Raw genomic sequence first — 21,892 nt, forward strand, 5'->3', positions numbered from 1 at the left:
GCCAGCGGTCACTCTTTCAGGGATGAAGATGTTCACATCCTGGATAGTTTGAGAGAGGAGTAAAGGAGGCCATCTTTGTGAAAAGAAACTGTCCATCATTAAACAGGGTGGAGCCTCCATGTCCAACTGTCCCCCTCTTACAATGCTGTGATTGCTAGTTTCACTCAACCTTCTGTGAATAGTAAACAGCCATCAAGGCACTAACGATCGGTCGTTAGACTGAAGGTCCTCCTTGATCACGTGAACAGCTAGTTCTGGATGTTACCAGCAACTGGTTGATCCACTATGAGAAGGTGCTATTTAAGAGACTGAGTTTATTGCAGCTCCTCAGACTGAAGAAGTCTTTTGGATAAGGGACCTGTCCAGAGGACTTGACTTAACTTTGTTAGATGATCCATCACGGTTATCACGGGGGTTCTTGAAATCATTTTCATTTCACTTTGAGTTTCAAGTGGTTCCCACTTAGAGCAAAGCTTTTATTTTGATGGAAACACTCGTCTTTTTGTCTATTTCTACATTTTAGCTTTACATTAGTTTGGTTCATGTTGGTTCATTCGCTTTTTCTTAAAGTTGTAAATACTTGATGCCATATTTTCTAGTAGTATCAGTAGTACCTGGACCACAGTTTGAAAAGCAGCGGCTTAGCAGGTTAAAGTTTTTTTTTTTTTCTGTTTTCAAGATGTTTCCTTGAAAACAGGTTGAGTTCGTTAACGACCACGGTAAAAGAGATGCTGTGATGACAGTCATACCTCACATTGATCTCACGCTGGAACGGTCACACAGCATTCAGCCAGGCAAGGAGGGGGCGTGCATGTACAAAGAGACAAACACACACACAAAACACACAGCGTGTGAGAAACATAAGAGGTATGGAGAAAAAAAAAATCAAAGATTTAAAGCAAAAATAAATGTTGGTCTGCTGAAACGTATGACTCTAAACTCAAACTGACCAACCATGAACGTTAATTTAATGCCTGAGAGAAGGAAAGTTTAACAGCACCATTTATCACGTTTTACTGAGTTCATTTCTTTTTGTTCTGCGAATAAAACGAGTGAAATCAGTTTTATAAGTCAGTTTAACAACGTGGCTGCAGAGCGAATAAAGCCAAAGGAGAAAAATATACAGCCGAATCATCTGAAGGTCATTTATAACACCGTTGACTGCACGCAGTTCTCTTTGACGTTTACTCAAAAGGTTTTTTGTTATTCTAACATAAATTCACAGAAATGAGGACGAAATGAAGCAGACAAGCTGACGAGCGTTAATAAGTTTTATTACTGAGAAGACACTGGTTTGAACGAAGATCTGAAAACTGACAGATGTTTTAAAATATTAATATTGTGTGATTATCTTCAACACTCGAATGTGAAGCTAAGAAAAGAAATGGATCGATGTCTAATGGTTGAATCATTATTCAAAGGTAAGTCTTTAAGAACATTTTCTTCATCGTTACATCGTTTCGTTACATGGTGCGCTGTGCATAAAGAACATTTTAAATGATTTTTCCCCAGATCCTCATGTCTTCTGATTGCTGTATAGAAACAAACAAACAACAAAATCGAACACAATAGGTTCTTACAATATATATTAAAGTTTAAATTTCACTCATGTCTAGGCCTGTCACAATAACAAATTTTGCTGGGCGATTAATTGTCTCAGAAATTATTGCGATAAACGATAACATTGTTTGAAATTTGACAATAATTAGTAATTATTGTCAAATTTAAGAGGAAATGTTGGTTAATTTTTGTGTAGTATGTTTTTTTTACCACTGGATGGGAGTATAAGACAGTTTGAACCGAAGGATGGATAGTGAGGGAGCGAGCAGCGTTTAGAAAAATGGGAGGGAGGCCCCTTGACGTGACATGGGCTGTCCTCAAAATGGCGGACGCTCGGTGTGGTTTGAGCTCTTTAGCATAGCATTTTTCACACAAAGCTTTTAATAAAAAATAAAAAAATAGGTAAACTAGTTCTCAGCTTCTTTTTGCAGAGAAAAACAACTTTTTACACGAAGGCACGTGTTTCAACCGTGAATTTTGGAGCTTCAAACAAGACGGAGGGTTTTTCCCTGAGGTCGGCCTGTTAGCTTAGCTCGTAGCTTAGCTTCTCAGCTTAGCTGCTTTTAACGATCCAAAAATGTGATTTTGGATCGTTAAAACAGATTTTAAAGAAAAAAAGAGAAAGGGAGGGGTCAGTGAAGAACACCGGAGTTGAACCTTTTCTCATCCAGTGTCTTCAGTAGAAAGAGACATGAAGAAACGATAAAGCTGATAAATGAAAATGAGGTTGATTATTTTCATTTATCATGCGATTAATTGATGTATTGTTTATCACAACAGGCCTACTCATGTCCAGTCATTGTTTGGTCCTTTTAGGACAATCATGTGTTCACCTCAAGATTAATAAAATTATCTGATTAACCACTAAAATAACACGGCACATTATGCTCCTGTCTTATACAGAAATCTACAGCAACGAACCACACAAGGTTAGACCTCGTATAACCTTTGACCTCAATATTTAAATTGTTTATTTCATTTTAAAGATACTCATAGCAAAATCCTTTACCTTGGTCAAAAAGTAAAAATAAAATAATAAACAATCTAATCTGTGTGGTGTTTTTTTAATTTTAATAAAGATAATCTATAATTTTTTATCTAAATTTGTGACCTACTGTGCATTTGTTTACGAAAACCAGTCAACGATGGTGACGTCCGGAGTGGTCTGACAGTTTTGTTGTTTTGGTTCTTATTTACGCTCAGACTGGTTGAAGCAGTAAACCCACTGGTTTAGCAGAAGCTTTAGTAAATTTGTGCGTGTCGATCCCCGATATTTGTTTTTAACAGACGTGTTTTTATTAGTTTGTGAAACATTCACTCTTTTGTGAAACATTTTTCTTCCATGTGTTTTTCTGCATCTTTCTCGTTCCACAATTCTGGTGCTATTTCAACAAATCAAAACGTTCGGCTCCTTCAGGACAATCCTGCTATGACTTTAGGTATTGGTGCAACTTTAGCTTTTTGAAATATTTAGCCTTTTCTGCCATTTTGTTTTCCTCATAGAAAATGAACTGAACTCATTTTACCTCCTTCACATCTTTAGATCTGTTCACAACCTGTTGCTGCTCCTTTCACTTTTTGTTCTGGTTCAACTTCTTTCAGCTTCCTGCTGCAAATTTAAACATTTTTTCAGCTAATTTCAGCTGTTTTGTGCTCGTTTCAGCATCTTTCTGCCAACTACAATGTTTTTGTGCTTCTTCTAACTACTTTCTGCTAATTTCAGCTTGTTATGCTCCTTTCAGCTTATTTCTGCTAGTTTCAGCTTTATCTGCTATTTCAGCTACTATTTAGCTGTTTTTATGCTATTTTTTTTTTCAACTAATTCCACATTTTGTGCACTCATTTCAACTTTTTTTCTGCCTAAATCAGCCAAAATGTGCTCTCCACTTCATTCTGGTAATTTAAACTTCTTTCTGCTTTTTTTTTAGCTACTTTTCAGCTGTTTTTTTGTTGTTGTTGTTGCTAATTTCAGCTTTTTTTTTTAACTTAACCTAAATTTTGTGCTGATTTCTGCTTATTTAAACGTAATTCAGCAAATATGTTATCTTTATTCTTCTTCTGCTAACTTGGGATTGTTCTTCAATTCCAGCTGTTTTTCAGCTATAAGGAGCCACACCGCATTTTTGCAGGAAATGCAATTTCTCTAGTTTTCTTTATTTTCTTTGGCTGTCAGCAGCAGGTTGACATTTTAATTTCCACCTCAGCTTCTCCAAAATCCTCGGCCTGTTTGATTCTGCCATTTGCTTACCTGCAGACTTCAGCCAGCCTCAGGTAGTCTGTAACATTCAGGTGAGTGCTTTGTTCACATTTACATATGAACTTATCTGGAAAGCTCCAGCTGCACCGCTGATTTAGTTCAGGATTTCATGTTGCACTTTGCCATGAGAAGCTTCAGACGGCTCCATGCTAACCTCTCTGTTCCACCCCGTGTTCCACTGGTTCTGACAGATGGGTTCTGCTGGTGCCGTGAATGAACGAACGGAGCGCAGTTAGTCGTAGGTCATAAAGTGAGCGGATGACAGCAGACTGGGAGGAAGAAAGATGGACGACACCTCTCTGCTCCTTACAGCGTCATTAATCTCAGGTAACTACTAAAGAGCTGTCTTACTGAGGTCACTGAAGTTCAGGAGGGAACATTAATGAGACGAGATGGGGTGAGAACAGAAGAATGGGTCCAAAATTAAAATTTCAGCATCTTGAGAAACTAAAGAGCCTCTTGCATGAACTTGAAATAAATATTTTTATTAAAGTTTTCATACATGGGCCTGCAAACGCTCATCTGCTGAACAATTAATTAAATTTTCCTTCATGACATCATGAATATCACAGACACGTCATGTCACAAATCTAGAATCTAGAAACACCTTTTATTTTTATGATATTTATCTGGACCTGAACAACACTAAAAGTCACTTCCCACACCGTTTTAAAATTTTCAAGACTGCGTAAACTCCCAGAAAGAATAAAAACCTACATGGTTAGTTTGAACATTTCAAAAATAATATTTTTAATTAAGGAATAACCCAAGTAGGTTTAAACAAAAGCAACCAGAACGACAATTTAGCGTTTCAAGCTGTTCACCTTTAGTGAGCTGCTCCATTTTTGTGTGCTGAACTCACGGGCAAATCTCCTACCCTCTTGAACATCTTGCACCAAAAACATTAAAGTTAACTTATATTCTCTGTTCAATTGCAGTCCAGAAAAGCTGGAGGAAAACATCTAGAGAACTACAAACATTCTCTATTTAAATCCATCAGCATCGGGGGACGTCGGGCGTGCTGCTCGTTTTGTATCGATTTAGTTGCGTTCACAGTACAGTAGTCCCTCGCTACTTCACGGTCCGTTTTTCACGGATTCGCTCTATCACAGTTTTCAAAGTAAGATCGGACATGACAATTGTCTGATTGATGGATGAGCCATGGATTGTTTATTTAAAACAAATTATTTTAAATGACTTTGCACCTGTGTGCAGCCCACGAGTGCAGGGGGAAGCTCCCTCCTGCAGCCTGTCACGATCTCCGCTCTCTGCCACGCACACACTTCTCCTGCTGCAACGGCTTCGTGAAGAGTTAACCCTTTGATGTCCTGCTGCGCTTCTCTTCTCTACAATTTACATTTAAAATGTTACAGTATTTAAATTGTTTATTTACACAGAAGGAGGGAGAGTGGGAGGTGACGAGTGTGATTGCAGCAGCAGCGAAGTGGGCGTGGCAGAGCGGAGATCATGACATCCTGTACTCTTTTAGAGCGTTTAGAGATTATAAACATTGTTTAGAATATTGCAAGAGTGTAGGAAGGATTAATTAAGCCTTGACATATATATAAATACTACAATAAACTACTACTTACTATGCTTACTATTTGTATTACTATCCCTACTTCATGGTTTTCCACTTATCGTGGAGGGGGCGTGGCCACAAAACCCTGCGATAAACGAGAGACTGTTGTAAATATCATAAATGAGTTAACCTCTCTCGTTAACTCTGTACAGATCATCATCACGTTCACATATTTCCACTCTTTCTACAAGCAGCTCCAGACTTTGCTCTTCGTTTTCCTTTCATGAGCTGGTTGACCATGGTAAGTGTTGAAACACCGAAAATCAACTGGGACTGGAGAATAATTCGATATAGATATATATCACGATATACTTTTATTGAATAACGGTGATATGAGTTTTAAGCACATTTTCGATATTTTGATATGATTACAGCGTTTTACTGACGCTTTTTTTTTCTGTTCGGGTGGAAGCGGCCGCTTCCGTTTCAGCCCGAACAGAAAAAGTTGCGACAAAACTACGTAAATGCGTGGTGACGTACACCACAGCTCGAAGGAGTCAGCGGTAGCAGGCTAGGCTAGGCTCCAAAGCACGTCAAGTTTTTTGAAGGCTAAACACAAATAAAAGGTGAACATTAATTTATTTGTACAGTTTTTCTGAGGCTTTTATGTTGTTTATATCAATATCGCAATTATATCGTTATTGACCGAAAGTAAGAAATATATCGTGATAACGGTTTTGGCCATATCGTCCAGCCCTAAGATCAACTAAACGTTCAGCTGATTCGGTAAAAACAAAGAAGTTCAGGAATAACTGGGAATCTTTACCTTCTCCAGCTGACTGTGAACGTGCTGAACAATCAGATCTAAAGCCACAAAGTTGTCTCCACCTGCAGGGAAACAATGTTGAGACAAACGTATAACCCACAATTAACCAGATTTACCTAAATATGACATATAAAGTTAATTTATGGTAAAAACGTCAATATACAGATTTATTTTTAAGACTTCATTAAGGGACAAGTATCGAGCATGAGAAGTGTGCACACTGTGAGAAAAACTCGTGTTTTATGTCTGTGTAGGACCACTGACCTTTAGGGACCACAATATCAGCAACCTGCACCGTGGGCTCGATGTACTGCTCGAATGCGGGTTTCACAAACTTATTGTACTGTTTGATGACGCCGTTAATGTCCCGCCCTCGCTGGGAGACGTCCCTCTTCAGCCGCCGGATCAGGCGGATGTCCGAATCCGTTTCTACAAACACCTTCATGTCCAGGAGCTGCAAACAGGACAGCAACAGGAGACGTCAGTTCTCCAGTGTGTGACATTTACCACAACACTGGCTTTAGAAGGTCAGGAACTATTTAAAGGCTGTCCAGTTGACATGACGTCGTCTGTCAATCAATCCAGCAGGCTCGTCAGCAACTGACCAATCAACATGTCCTGAAGTGAAACGCCCAGTGTTTAATTTGAGTCGGATCCTACGGGAACAAGGTCCAGGAACTCCCTTATTTTGACAGGGTGCGTTCCGGCAACTGTTTGCTGGGATCTGGCAACTCTCAGGCTTACTAATAATAAAGTTATGAACAAAATATGGCTGCCTTGTCATTTTGGGAGCCATTCTTGAACTGTGTCGCTCCCCTCTGCTGCTGAGACGATCAATAACTCCAACACCTCCGCTGCTGTTTTTATGACGCTCTGGATGCTTGTCAGCCACAGTGCGCATGCAACAAAGAGTATAAACTCCAAGAGAGATACCTGCCCCTCTTTTCCTATTTCGCTTTAACAAAATTTTTCAGTTTGTCAAAGCACTATATTGATGTTTTGGTTTTTTTTGAAAATACAGAAGTAATGTTTAATAAATGTTTGCTAACAAAATATATTTTATGTCATTAAACAACTTGTCAGGTTCTTGTCTTGTGAACAGCGCGTTCCCCAGAACACACGCACCCCCACCCCAGCTGGTTGCGTTCCGGCATCTATCGGTTTAGAAATGAAGCCCTGGAAACGCCCCTTACCTGCAGGAGCTGCAGCCCCTTTTCCTCCGACAACATTGTCGGGGTTTTGCATTACGAACGCTTTGCAGTCAGAGGGACTTTGTGAAAAATCACCAAAAAAAATGGTTCAGCGTTGTCAGCGGGGAACATGTAATTCAGACAGCGTTACCCTGAGAGTTTAGAGGGTGGAATACAGTTTATTCCATTTCCAAAATTTAAATGGAGTCTGGAAAAATCTGATCTCTAGTGGAGCTCCTCAAGGTTCTGTACTTGGACCAAAGTTATTTATTTTAAATGTGAATGACTTGGTAAATGTGTCAGGACTCCTTAAATGTGTTCTATTTGCAGATGACCCCACATTTATTTGTTTGGGTAAAGACATAGAATGGATGTTGGAGTTGATGCAGACAGAATTTGTAAAAGTACAAACTTGGTTTAAACTTAATAAATTATCATTAAACTTTGATAAAACTAACTATATGATATTCAGTAACAGAAAGAGAACTGTCAATGTTCCATTTAGAGTCGAGGGTGTTGAGATTTGTAGAGTTAGTGAGGTGAAGTTTTTGGGTGTTATTGATGAAAAACTGACATGGAAACATCACATAAATTATATAAGAATAAAAAACAACTAAATCTATTGCAGTACAGTACAAAGTAAGGGAATTATTGAATGATAAAGCTCTGTATATGTTGTATAACGCAATAATTGTTCCACACTTAATCTATTGTATTGATGTTTGGGGAAAAGTGTGCAAAACTATTACAAATCCTATTTTTGTTTTACAAAAAGAAGATTAAGAATTATCACTAGAAAGCATTTCAGTCACCCATTAAGTACTTTATTTTATCAACTGAAGTTATTGAAGTTCCATGATTTGATAAAGTATTTTATCAGTTAAATATAAGGCTCATAATAACACATTACCTTTAAATAGCCAATTAAACTTTGTTAAGAGAGCTTTTATAATCTCAAGGGCATAGAGATATGTGTGAAATCTAAATTTAGAAGTAGTTTGAAGGAAAGGTCTACTTCAATCCAAGGAATTATATTATGGAATAATCTGGAGAGTGATGTTAAAAATGCCAGATCAATGTGTATGTTTAAGAGAATGATCAAAATTGATTTGCTGTTTGTTAAAAATGTAAAAGATGATAAAGACCTGCAGCCGACCTCATGAACCGTTATAAACAGGAAGTACCGCATGTTCGTCTGTACGAAGGTAACTGCAGGTAAATCCTCCATTTTCTGTCATAACTACATTTTATACTTAATGATTAAATTAAAAGTTAATGTTTAAAGCTAGCTGTGCTTTGTTTTGTGTGTTTTATATGTAGATATATGTTGTAACTTCTGGTTGCATCAGTTCAGTCTTTGTTTACTATGATCAGTCAACACTAAACTGATTTTGTACAAAGTGTCATTAAGTTATGTAATGTACAATTTACACTCTTAAACATTCTGAATTTCACTGTAAATTCTTGAGCTTCAATACCTCCACCATTACAGCTTGTCTGCTGGTTTGTTGGTTCGCTCACCCTGGGTTACATCTCCTCGTGGGCGGAGCAACTTTACTGTTGGCATTATGTCAATTGCATTACTGCCCACAACAAGTTTGTTTCAATAAAAACATTAACTATAAACCAAAAATCTACCTCAACATCTTCTATTACATGATAAAACACCTGGCTCGGTGTCGGTTCGGCTGCAGCGTATCAGTTCGCTAAGACAGACGTCTGCAGAAACCTGAGATGAAGCTAAAATGAGCTTCAGTTACACAAAACACAATTAATCACAGCAGACAATGGCTGTTATTAACTGAATAAGAGAGGAATCAGCAACACAGATGGGTCTCAAGAGAGGCGGCTACTTTATCACCACAGTCCAGTGCACAAATATAAACATGCACGCACTCATGCACACACACACACACCATTAGAGGGGAGACAAAGTATAGCAGCAGGATTCATTTATCATAAAGAAAACCCTCCATTTTATTCTAATAGATTTTCTCTGTCAGAAGTATTTTTAAAAAAAAGCAAATAAATGTCCCCTGAAAGTCTTCACTTCCACAAATATGGATTTTTTTTTGTCTTAAAAGAATTAGACTGAATCTAAAACATTTTAATTAAACTAAATCCTAACAAAATAAAGTCTTATCGATCTGAGGTGTTGGCGTTGCACAGGTGCTGATAAATGGAAATCACTTAAACATTTTCTGTATTGCTAATATTGCTATAAAATGCAACTCAAATGAGAATATATTTCTGCAAAATTACACGTTTGATGATAAATAGTAAAGCAAGGAGAAGAAAAATAAGATTAGGAAAGGAAAAATCCTCTTTGTGGCTTTTAAAGAACCACTTTCTACAGCAGTGTCTCTAGACAAAGAAAGAATGTGAAAGCTGCCAGTCTGCAGCCCCAGAGGGCATCAGGGTTAAAGCAGCTGTTGAAGATGTTACCCAGAGTCGGCAGAGAGATGAGGATGGCTCTGGATAAAAAACTAAACCAAAGCCGGAGGAGAAAACTCTGCAGATACTGTCTCTTGTGGATCCAAGTGCGATCAGGGAAGTGAGAATGAACAGACGTGACAGAAATGAGTTGCGGATCAAAACCTTGAATGGAAAGTAGTTTCTGCTGGTCAGAATTAACTGATACCTAAAGACGAAAGATACAAAACAGAGAGATAGAGACTTTGGTAATCAAAGGTTTCTGGTTTCAGGGTCAAGTCCAAAAAACATCTGACCAAACAGAAACAGATGTGTGGACAAACCACAACCCAACTATGAAACATCCACATGTCCATTTACTTCTAATCATCTGAGGTTGGGTCATGGAGGCTACAAGTCCAGGAGGGAAACCCTAATCCTCCCTCCCTCCCAAGAGACGTGTTCCAGCTCCTCCACGGGGACCCAAGGTGTTCCAAGACCAGAGAGGATATCCCTTCAGTGAATTCTGGTTCAGCCTGGAGTTTCCTCTCTGTTGATGTGCCCAGGAAACCTCCAGAAGGAGACCGATGACTGAACTACCTGACTCCTGTGGTGGAGCAGTGGCTCTACTTCAAGATGATCCTGGATGATGGAGCTCCTCACCTCATCTCTAAGGCTGAGCCTGGAATTCTACGGAGCGCCAGGCTCAGGCTTAGAGATGAAGTGAGGAGCTCCATCATCCAGGACCATTGTGGATGAGCCAGGAACCCTATTGAGGATTATATCAAAATCTCTTTGTTAGGTCATTCACATCATACAATCACACAGGTGAAGGCTGGAAGGTAGAAAGATGAATAAAACATGAAATATGCCTTTAGGATTCACCATAACAGACCGGAGCAATGCTCTCATTACTGCAGATAAGGCCCCATCTCTCCTTTTATTCTGCCATCACTCATAAAAGAGACTTCTAGACAAAGACTCGAACCCGAACCAGAGGGAGCATTAAACCTTTGTCTGGCTGAGAACCAGGACCTCAGACCCAGAGGGGCCGACTCTCATTCCAGCTGCAAACCCAAGTGCACCTTGAAGACCGGGACTTGAAGATGACAACAAAACCACATCATCTGCATAAAGCAGAAAGAAGACTCTGCAGCTTAAGATTTGGTTCATGAACCCCACAAAACAGCTGGGACAAGGGACGGCCCTGGCTGAGACCATCCTGCACCAAGAATGAGCTCGACTTTGTGTCAAGGATGAAAAGACTTACTCTGTTTATACGAGACTGCCTTTATAAATGTCCCAGCACCCAAACTACCAGTAAAAACCAAGATGAGCCTTGACAAGAGACAAATCCAGCTGCTGCTGAGGCCTGTCAGTCACAGGCAAACAAGGAAACGTCTTATTTCACACTTTTGATTTAGTTGATTTAATTCCATTAAAGCAAGATTGTGTTTATTATCAGTGTTATGTGGATTTTCAGTTGATTGTCTCCAAACTGACAGCATTAATAATCACATCTAACAGAGCAATAATAACAGATTTCTAAACAGTTGAGAGGAATCTTCAAAAACAATCAGGGATGCAAGATTTCTGCGTGATTTGGTGCCACAGCATCAACTGCTTCAAGGTCAGGTTGAGTCATGAAATTGAGAACTGAAGGAGAAAAAATCTCAGATTTAAAGACTAAAATGATCAAAAACAGGATTTAAAAAAGTGAAAACTTTACCTGCAACATTCAAGAGCACCGTAAGAAGAAATGTATTTTACCTTCAGCAGCTCTTTGTTGGCAAACGCCAAGATGCCCTCAAAGATGACCACATTGGCTCCATAAACTGTTTTCTGCAAAAATAATAAACAAGTACGTAAAGTAAGTAAGTGCATAAGTAAGTACATAGGTAAGCAAGTAAGCACATATAAGTAGGTAAGTAAGCAAGTACGTAAGTAAGTACACAAGTAAGTACGTAAGTAAGTACATAGGTAAGCAAGTAAGCACATATAAGTAGGTGTCAGCAAGTACGTAAGTAAGTACACAAGTAAGTACGTAAGTAAGTACATAAGTACTATATAAGTAGGTAAATACGTAAGTAAAGTAAGTAGGTAAGTACGTAAGTAAGTAAGTACGTACGTAAGTACGTAAGTAAGTATGTAAGAACGTAAGTACATAGGTAAATACGTAAGTAAGTACATAAGTAAGTACATAGGTAAGCAAGTAAGCACATATAAGCAGGTAAGTCAGCAAGTATGTAAGTAAGCAAGTATGTAAGTACACAAGTAAGTACGTAAGTAAGTACATAAGTACTATATAAGTAGGTAAATACGTAAGTAAAGTAAGTAGGTAAGTATGTAAGTATGTAAGTAAGTACGTAAGTACATAGGTAAATATGTAAGTAAGTACGTAAATGCGTAAGTACTATGTAAGTAGGTAAATACGCAAATAAAGTAAGTAGGTAAATACGCAAGTAAGTACGTAAGTAAGTACGTAAGTACATAGGTAAATACGTAAGTAAGTACGTAAGTGCGTAAGTATGTAACTAAGTACATAAGTACTATGTAAGTAGGTAAATACGCAAGTAAGTAGGTAAGTACGTAAGTAAAGTAAGACGTAAGTGCATAAGTAAGTGCGTAAGTAAGTATGTAACTAAGTACATAAGTACTATGTAAGTAAATATGCAAGTAAAGTAGGTAAGTACGTAAGTAAAGTAAGACGTAAGTGCGTAAGTAAGAAAGTAAGTAAGAAGGTAAGTACATAAGTACGTAAATACGTAAGTAAGTACATAAGTACTATGTAAGTAGGTAAGTATGTAAGCACGCAAGTACGTAAGTAAGTAGGTAAGTAAGTAGACTAGTAAGTAAGTACATAAGTCAAGTAAGTAGGTAAGTAAAAAAGACTTGCATGGCTAAAAAACAACTTTAGGTTGAGAGGCTGCTTCCAAGTGCAATTTTCAGACAAATAAAGTTTAATGCTGATAAAACAGTTACGCTTGACGTAATGAAGAAAAAATAAAGTAGTATTTCTTAAAGGAATGCATTTCACTGCTTTGCATGTTTTGTACAAATACTTTGCACACTCAGTGCTCAGACTAATGCGACACCAAACTTCATCTCATTATGTGTGAAACGCAGAGTTGCAGACAGTTTTCTGTTCCCTAGAGTCAGCTGAAGCAGCTGTCTGCAATCCAGCTGACTCCCAACGTTGATCGGTTTGTTTTTTGAGATGTCCTATAATTATGCAAAACACTGGATCACCACTTGAATTGTGTTTTTTAAATGTTTCCTAGCATAAGTCAGAGTTAAGTGCGGAGAAAGAACTAAAGCTGATTTGAAAAAGCAGCAAATGTCCAAATAAAACTTTAACATTCCTCCAGAAAGCCTGGGGAACTTCTGCCCAGTACAGTCTGTCATATCCTCATCACCTTCCTAGGACTAGGTTCATTATAAAGTTAATAGGAGGAAGACTTGTTTTAAATTAAAAATGAGAGGAAGAACAAAAAAGGAAGGTGAAGAGGATGACAGCAGTGTTGATAGAACATTTTTCAAAACCAGGAGTGTTTTATGTGATGAAATAATGTCCTTGATTGGGAGGTAATGATGCAGTTGTTCTCCAACCTCCAGTTTAATCAGAATGAAATAATTAAAAGAGTTGCTTGTTCTTGTCCATCCAAATAACTGGAGCAAACAGACAAACACCGAGGGAATACGGAGTATATAAGGCTGCGGCTTGTTGGCCTTCCCATCTGACACCACTCTCTGGATCTGAAACTTAATTACATTCATCGTTGTATAAAAGACCCATAAAATGATTCCAGCGTCACGAGTCAAAGGAAGGCGATTTCCCACGACGTGCTCCGCCACCGAGCCGTGAAATTACATTGTAAAGGAAGAGTGAGGATATGTCAGAGCGCTACATTAAGAGATGGATTCCTCATGGCGCTTCTGGATGGAGAAGTTTTAGTGGTTAATGTCCTGTGGACTAAATCCCTAATAATTAGCAAATTAGCATCTCAGTTGGCATCAGTTCAAACGACTAATTTATCCCCCGACATGTTCAGGGATTTGTTACTGAAACAGTCCTGCTGTCCTGTTAGTTTTAATTATTATGTCATTACTTGCATTCAACATTGTAGCATTAATTTTTTAACTGATTCTACTTATAATTAATAAACATAATGTTTATTTTTAATAACGAATTGTGTAAAAGTAAAGAAAGGGCTGTAGTAACCATTTCATTTGGTCTTGTGACCAATATTCCCAATTTAAAATGAACAAACGTGAGTAAAATCTATCCAAAATAAACCTGTAGAGTGAAAAACAAAAAGCTCGACTGTGACGTTTGTGAGGTTTTACCCATTCTTTGCGTCTGCTGTGAGTGGTGAAGTCATAAACCGGCACTTTGATGCTTTTTCCTTTCTTCAGCTTCCTGAGGACGTTGACCAGCAGCTCAAAGTCGAAGGCGTCGGGGTGATCGAAGTTGTACTCGTTTTTAGCAGCCAGATCCTGCTCTTCTTTATTCAGCACCTGAAACATTAACGGACCAGAGATCACAGATAAAACAAGAGAACACCTCTGCTCAGATCAATTTAAACCAGCAGGAACTTTAGCTTTTTGGCTCAGTTTATACGGTAGTCGTAAAGATGGTTGTTACAAGAAGATAAAGTAAATAAAACTGTGATGAAGAAATAGAAGAAATAATGTTTCAAATGACAAAACCTTAACTTAAGAGCATCTCTAGTTTCTTCTGTAAAAAAAGAGCAAGCTTTATTCGTTTAGCTACTTGTTTAAACGGTGCAAACTACTGCGATGCTAACAGAACTACAAAAGTACGTTTAAAGAAAACGCAAGTTCTTATGAAAAACTAAAAGAAGCAGAACATTAGCTAAAAGCTAAAAGGAGTACAACACTATTAATTTATTCATTCAATCTTTATTTATATGGTAAAAAGGACAAAATGCTGGCTGAGAGCCAAAGGGAGCAGAACACTAAACGTTAAAATTAGCAAAAAATAAAATAAAATAAACTAGCAAAAGGCTAGTTAAAAGCAGCAACAGGCTAGAAGCTAGAATTAGCTAATGGTTAGGTTAAAGCATCAAAAGCTAAAACGCAAAAGAAGTGAAACACATGCAAAAACATAAACGTAATAAAAGGTAGTTGAAAGCTAAAAGTAGCAAAAAACTAGCTAAGAGTTTCAAAAGGCTAGCTAAAACAAAAGCTACAAAGGGATAATTAAAAGCAAAGCAGCAAAATGATGGCTAAAACTAGCAAATGGCTAGTTAAAGCTATAAGTTTTAAAAAGCTAGCTTAAAAGTAAAACAGGTTACCTAGAAACTGAAAGTAGCCGAAGAGTTAATAAAAAGTTAAAAGTAACAAACTAAGTTTAGCCTTTTATAATTCTACTTTTAGCTTTTACCTAGACTTTTTATTATGTTAGCTTTTAGCTAATGTTTGCTTCTTTTAGGTTTAAAGCTACACCGCAAGAACTGAGAAGATTGTTTTCTCGAGGTGCCAAGAACAAGAACAAAGTTCTTATGACATCATCCTTTTCTCACAGCCCTTTGAGAGAGAACAATTTTCTCTGTTCTTGTGGAGAGAGTCCCGCAGCATTAAGAACTCAGTTTCAGCGCAGTCATTCAGCACTCATCATCCATACTGCATCTAGCAGAACAAAAATTCTCACGATCGGCTGATGTTCTTGAATCAAAATCTAAAGTTAACTCTCAGGGTACTCGTGGCTAAACTTCCAGCAAAAGTATAACTGTTGAGAGAGAAGCAGCCACATTTACAGCTGAAACACAAATCAAAGCTCTTGTTTAAATGTTTATTTCCACACGCAGAGCTGCTGCCAGCCGGGTTTGTTACCTTGTAGAAAGAATCCATAGAAAGCAGAACCACCCAGGGAACATCCAGCGCTTCAATGATCTTATTGGCCACAGTGGTTTTCCCAGAGGCACTTCCTCCACACAGACCTACAGGAGCAGGAAGGACAAGAACACCATCACTAATCTGAACGTTTATCAGAAATATATTTAGGAATTAAACAGTTTTAGAATTACAGGTTAAGCTTTAAATACGTGTAATATTAAAGGCTCAGCATTTCTTTAAGGAGTGCACGTCGCCCGTCGTCTGTTACGCCAGTGTTTTAGACAAGCTCATGTTAAGGAATGATGAGTGGAGTCATTTAGTCAAACCGTGGACATAACGTTACGCACAATCTCATGCGCAAAGACGCACGTAAAATTGTAATGACCATCCAATCAAAGGCCACAATAATAAATCTGTTGTCTGCATGTCCTGACGAGTCCTCCGAACATCCAACCTGCAGTTCTTTTTATTGAAGCCAGACACAAAAAACAACAAATAAATAAAAGCGACTAAATTTATTCTGGAGCCATCGGTCTCCTTTGACCTCGAGGATTTAAAACAACTGCAGAAATCCTTCAGGATCCTGGGAACAGGGCCAGCACTTCCTGCCAGGTGGCACTGAGGTGAGACGGAGCCGATTTTGTGAGCGTACACGTGTATGAGTGCACGGGAAGAGAAATCACTTACAGCTACTCATGTGACATAAACTGCTCTGGGTGAAGCGGTGGAACCAGTTTTCTGCTCTTCTGCCATTTGGGTCAAAACTGCTGATTTGAAATGCTGCCAGAGTCTTAACTGGAGTTACTGGGAGAGATCATCTCTCTCCACTTTTAGTTTCTCTCCATTGGCTCCCTGTCAAATCCAGAATTGAATTCAAAATCTTACTTCTAACCTACAAAGCTCTCAACAACCTAGCTCCATCTCAACATTACAGATCTTATTGTTCCACACTTTCCTAACAGAGCACTTCGTTCTCAGACTGCAGGTTTACTCGTGGTTCCTAGAGTTTCCAAAAGCAGAATGGGAGGCAGATCTTTCAGTTCTCGGGCTCCTCTCTTGTGGAACCAACTTCCAGTTTCTGTCCGTGAGGCGGACACATTGTCCAATTTTAAGATCAGGGTTAAATTTTCCTTTTTCATAAATCCTATAGTCAGCGTTGGCTTAGTTTCCTCCCTTAGTTATGCTGCTATAGGATTAGACTGCTGAGGACAAATTGCCCACATCTCCTCTCTCTGCTGCTTCTTTACTTGCTCGACTCTACCTGTTTGTATTTGGCTCGATGGGACTAAGCTGTATAAATAAAGGTTGAATGAATTTGTCATTATTTCCATCTTGTGTTTTTTGTCTTTCCTCCTATAGAAAGTTCACCTGGACCTGTTAGTCCGTGTCTGTTTCTCCTTCCTGTCCTCTCAAACCCAGCCGGTCCAAGCAGATACAGATGCCACTCGTCCCGAGTCTGGTTCTGCTGGAGGTTTCTTCCTGTTAAAAGGGAGTTTTTTCTTTCCACTGTCTCCTTTGTGCTTGCTCAGGATGGGAGACTGTGATGAAGTGAAGATTCAACACAACCTGCTGCTTCCTCAGATAAATAACTTTTATTAATTGGCTTTTTATAATGTCTGAATGTTTCCGTTCGGTGTCCTGAGATGATTTCTGTTGTGACTTGGAGCTATAGAAATAAACTGAAACTGACTCGGCATCCTCACGATAAGACACCCCTGGTTGAAGGTTTGAACGCTGCGTCGCTTGTTCTCCCGCTCGTTCATCCTTCTTTTCTTTTCAGCACCTCTCTCTGTCGCGCGCCGACCTTTACTGCAGGGTTTCTCCTCTCGACTCGAGCTCTGACCAGTTTCTTTACGTGAAACACTCGGCTCCTTTAACGCAGAGCCTCAGAACAGCCGAGTGTGAAATTGTCACCGCTCGCTGCAGGCCATCGACAATAATGGATAGAATAAAGACGATGTCCACCACTAGCACGTATCCTCACTCAGGCCAGTCGGATGGGTTTATTCATGGAGCAATGACTGCGCGCACGGAGTACGTTCAGCTGCTGCTGGGACTCGTCCTGAGGCAGATATTTTACTGCTCTGTTCTGCATGGCTGCAGCCAGCTGCAGAGGCGCCCACAGAGAATCATTTTACGACTCCCGACACACCAAACACACACGATGGCAGAGACTCACCAAAAAGATCTCAATAAAATGATGAGGTCGCCCTAACTGTGTGAAGGCAGGGTCAGCATGCACACAGCTCTGTCCAGCTTCGACCGCAGAAAACTTTCAGTAATTTTAGCTATTCAAGTAGCAAAACGTTCGGCTCATTTAGTAGATCGGTGCTGCGGCTTTATTTATGTTTTACCATCAGTGCCGCAGCTACTGCTGTGATAATATTAGCTTGTAGTTACTGAAGCTAGCATTAAAGTACTGTTTAATGGTTTTAGCTACAATTTTGCTTATTTTAGCTTTGGCTGCAGGTTTCCTACCAGCAGAACGTTTTGTGTGCCGTTTACTTTTTGAAAATAAGCTCTTAATCTCAGTGGGATTTTAAATCTGATTAAATAAATAGAATTAAATGGAAAATTTAGCAACGGTCTTGCTGATTTTAGCTTTTTGCTACTGTTTGCTAATCAATCAATCAATCCATCAATCAATCAATCAATCCATCCATCCATCCATCCATCCATCCACATCCATCCATCCACATCCATCCATCCATCCATCCATCCACATCCATCCATCCATCCATCCATCCATCCATCCACATCCATCCATCCATCCATCCATCCATCCATCCATCCATCCATCCATCCAAACCTGCAAACTCCACCCAGAAAGGCCCCTGGCCGGGATTTGATTAGAGATGGATTTAGTATCAATCGATGCTGATCCGATACCGAGATGCTTGATTAAGTTAGTAGTGTTATAGCTGGAAGTTTTAGTGTCACCCCTTGGAACCGTCGATGCGCACGTATTGCACGTAGCTGTCGAATGTGCGGTGAGTTCGCTAGTGTGTGACATCACTCAGAGCACAAAACATAGAGTTAGAGTGAATAGATCTGCCCAGTCATGGATCGGTCACATCGTCACCGATACCCGATCCAGACGTTTTTATATTGGTATCGGATCGGTGCATCTCTAGATTTGATCCGGCAACCTTCTCGCAGAGAGGCGACCGCTCTACGTTTTCAACAAATTTTCAGCCGTCATTCAGGACTCAGAATTCAGATGACCTTTTCTACGCCAATGCAAACTGTTCTTGTTGTGTTCGTCACATTTAAATGTTTTAAGGATTAATTTTCGCACCCTTAAAGACCAACACAGTCTTTAATTGTTCAAACTAAATAATTAACTTGAGTCATCTTCTTTGCAGCAAAACGCAGGAGCTTGTGGCGGTCTTGTAAAGATTTGACTGTTTCCAGAAATCTCAGCCATCATCCTGACAGGGTCCTCATGTGGATGTTTTCAGTTTTATTGTCTTGAAGATGACGTTCCGTGGATGGACAGACCCGCCGACGTCCAACAAACGGTCAAACCGACCATCAGTTAATGACAAGACAACACGACGAGCTAAACAAACTGACGTTATTAATTTTAAACTTTTTTTTAAAAACTGGTTTAGAAAACAAGCACCAAGAAAAAAAAGAGACCAGTTTTAATTCTGACGATTGTTTTAGCTGTTTGTTGACTCACCGATGACGAAGGCCTCTTTGAAGGTGGTCCCAGTGACGTTGTACCACGGTGGTCTGCCTGCAGTGTAGATGGTCCTCTTGTTGGTCCTCAGGAGAGGAGGCTCGGTCTTGCACTGGCTCGTCGTCCGTTTTCGGGGAGTCAAAGAAGGCGTCAGAGGACAGTGGGGGACACGATTGGAGACACTGTTGAAGGAATTGTCTCCGCTCCCACTGGAGAGACGGGAACATTCGTTTTTATTTTTGTGTTTTCTCTAAATGCTTTTTGGAATTTAACTACTTCAGCATCCTTGGTGCTACTTTAGCCTTTCGTACGTCAAAACGTTCGGCTCCTACATGAGACTTTAATTTTCATAAAGTACATCGTCCAGCACACGTGTTCTATTTTTGTCTTCTTAAACTGCTTTAAGCGTTACGTATCTTTTTAAATTACTTTTAGCTGCTAGCATTCAGCTCACAGCTAACAATTTGTTACTTTCAGCTAATGTTTAGCTCCTAGCTACCAGCTTTTAGCTACTTTTATCAAGCGTTTCTCTGCTAGCTAACTTTCTGCTTCCTTTAGCTTTTGTGCGTTTCATTTAATCTCTTAACTAGTCTGGGGTTCTGCTTCTTTTAGCTTTATTAGCTCAGCTTCAGCGCTTTTTTTTTTTTTAAATCAAAGCCATTCAACACTCGACATTCACACTATTTCACAGAAGATGTTTCTTTAGTTTTTGTGTTTATCTTATATATTTTGCCATCAGAAAAGCCTTTTTTAGCTCATGGTTGACCCCGAGTGGCTGCTACAGTGCAGGCGTTTTAGCTATTACAATATATCTGCAGGTCCGGCTGATCCTGAAGAAATTGTAGCGGTAAAAGTGTCTCTTTTCTAAACAGACACAGTCACACAAAAGTTTGATGGTAAAAATTTGAACAATGCCGCTTACTGAAATGGCTGACGTGTAATCATCACTAGAGGGACCTGCACATATGTTGTTGTGGTGCAGAGAAGACAGAGGGAGCATGTTGACTGGAACGCCCCTCTCTGAACTCCTCTCCACTTTAATGTCAGTGTGGTTGAGTGGGAGGAAGGGGGAACTTACCAACCCTCCCAAGGAAATCACACTGGTGCCCAGGACGCAGCACTCCGAGCGGGGTCACCCATCACATGAGTAAGGCTGTCATCACTTGGCTTATTTTATTTAAAAAATACACCTCACAAACCTGAACACTTTACTTTACCTTAGAGCCTCTTCATTGTATTGTCTAAGAGTTAAATTAGTTGTTAATAATCAAATGGCAGGGCCTACTTGGTTCAATGCTTTTAAAGAAAAGTTGGTAAATAAAATGCAAACGTAAGCACGGCTGCAGCTCAGACACATTTAAGTTCAGGCGATGGAGAACAGCTGTCCACATGTTGCCTCTTTATATTCTTAAAATTCACGAGCACATTTTAAATCCATGAGAAGAATTAAATGCTGACAAAGTTTTTGGTCATACTAACGATCTGCATATTTTATTATTTACGATTCAACAGAGCTGGGGCAACATTACAGGTGGCCACACTAGTGCGATCAGTAATAATAGTTTTTAAAAGTTCATTCTTGAGTTGTAACAACAGAAGAATTATTTATGAAGTAACAACAATTAAATATTTTTCACGCGATAACAAATTTCTGAAATATTTATAAGCTAGTTTGGATGTTGTGCAGCTGTAAATAAAATCTAATCTTCCTCAACATTGAGCAGGGTTTGTAAATGTAAACACCAACAGTCCTGCTGGTTCGGATTCAGACACCTGACTTGAATCCAGCATCCCAACAACTGGACATGACGTCCATGTCCCGTTAGAGTTCATCATAAACAATAGAAGATAAAGCCGAATTTTTCAGAGCACTCTAAAACGCCTCGTTTATGTGCTAAAGTCCAAAAAGGTTCACCAAAGACAAATATATATATAAAAATATCGTTTTTTAAAGGGAGTTCAACACAAAGCTAAAAATAACTGTCACAGAAAGAGGGACGACTAACATTACGGTCAGGTTTGTCAAGATGTTAACAACCTGTTAATGTTATTCAGTCAGAATCTCGCTGTTAGTGTGTTTATTTTTATAACTTCCCATCTTTTGTCTCTCTTTTGTTCTCTGCTCCGCAGCCACGCTGACACACATCAGACTGTCCTGGCTCGAGATGCTAAGCGGCTAACTGCGTTAGCGGGCTTCAGTGAGCTCGCGCGGATCTCTAACCGCCACGCGACGTGCACACCTTCATCCCTCGCCCTCACCTGCCGCACCTCAGCACCGACCTGTCGGTCTCCATCCCCTCATCCAGAGGCTCATCGCCTGGTTTTCTTTCGCGGCTCGTGGTTGCCATATTGACTCCGCGCGGAAACCAAACACTGACTGCGTCATGACGTAGCGACGTGTCCTGATGCGTTTACTGTCATCGGAAAAAATCCGCTGAAGGAAAACGTCGAAAGCAAATCAAACATGGGACGTAGAATTTAACATGTCCTTATTGAATTTCCAGCCAATGACAAGCTCCTGATTAGGCTTTTAATAAAATTAAATTTCTGAAACTACAAAATCTCTAGACTAAGCACAAAA

At 39.4% G+C, this 21,892-nt stretch overlaps 1 protein-coding gene across 1 annotated transcript in view; it reads right to left on the reverse strand.

Annotated features, from left to right (window-relative positions):
* Positions 1-21,686, reverse strand: part of si:ch211-243j20.2 (uridine-cytidine kinase-like 1) — a 33,042-nt gene extending 11,356 nt beyond the window's left edge. Inside the window, exons 1-7 of the mRNA XM_037685960.1 lie at positions 21,571-21,686; positions 19,312-19,520; positions 15,624-15,730; positions 14,115-14,285; positions 11,538-11,609; positions 6,430-6,619; positions 6,166-6,227 (exon numbers count right to left, since the gene is read on the reverse strand). Coding sequence (XP_037541888.1) covers positions 6,166-6,227; positions 6,430-6,619; positions 11,538-11,609; positions 14,115-14,285; positions 15,624-15,730; positions 19,312-19,520; positions 21,571-21,659 — 900 coding nt within the window. The 5' untranslated portion in view covers positions 21,660-21,686. The remainder of the gene's footprint in view (positions 1-6,165; positions 6,228-6,429; positions 6,620-11,537; positions 11,610-14,114; positions 14,286-15,623; positions 15,731-19,311; positions 19,521-21,570) is intronic.
* Positions 21,687-21,892: the final 206 nt, after the last annotated feature.

The sequence above is a fragment of the Nematolebias whitei genome, chromosome 12, assembly GCF_014905685.2.
Source record: "Nematolebias whitei isolate Nwh7 chromosome 12, NemWhi1, whole genome shotgun sequence".
NCBI lineage: Eukaryota > Metazoa > Chordata > Actinopteri > Cyprinodontiformes > Rivulidae > Nematolebias > Nematolebias whitei.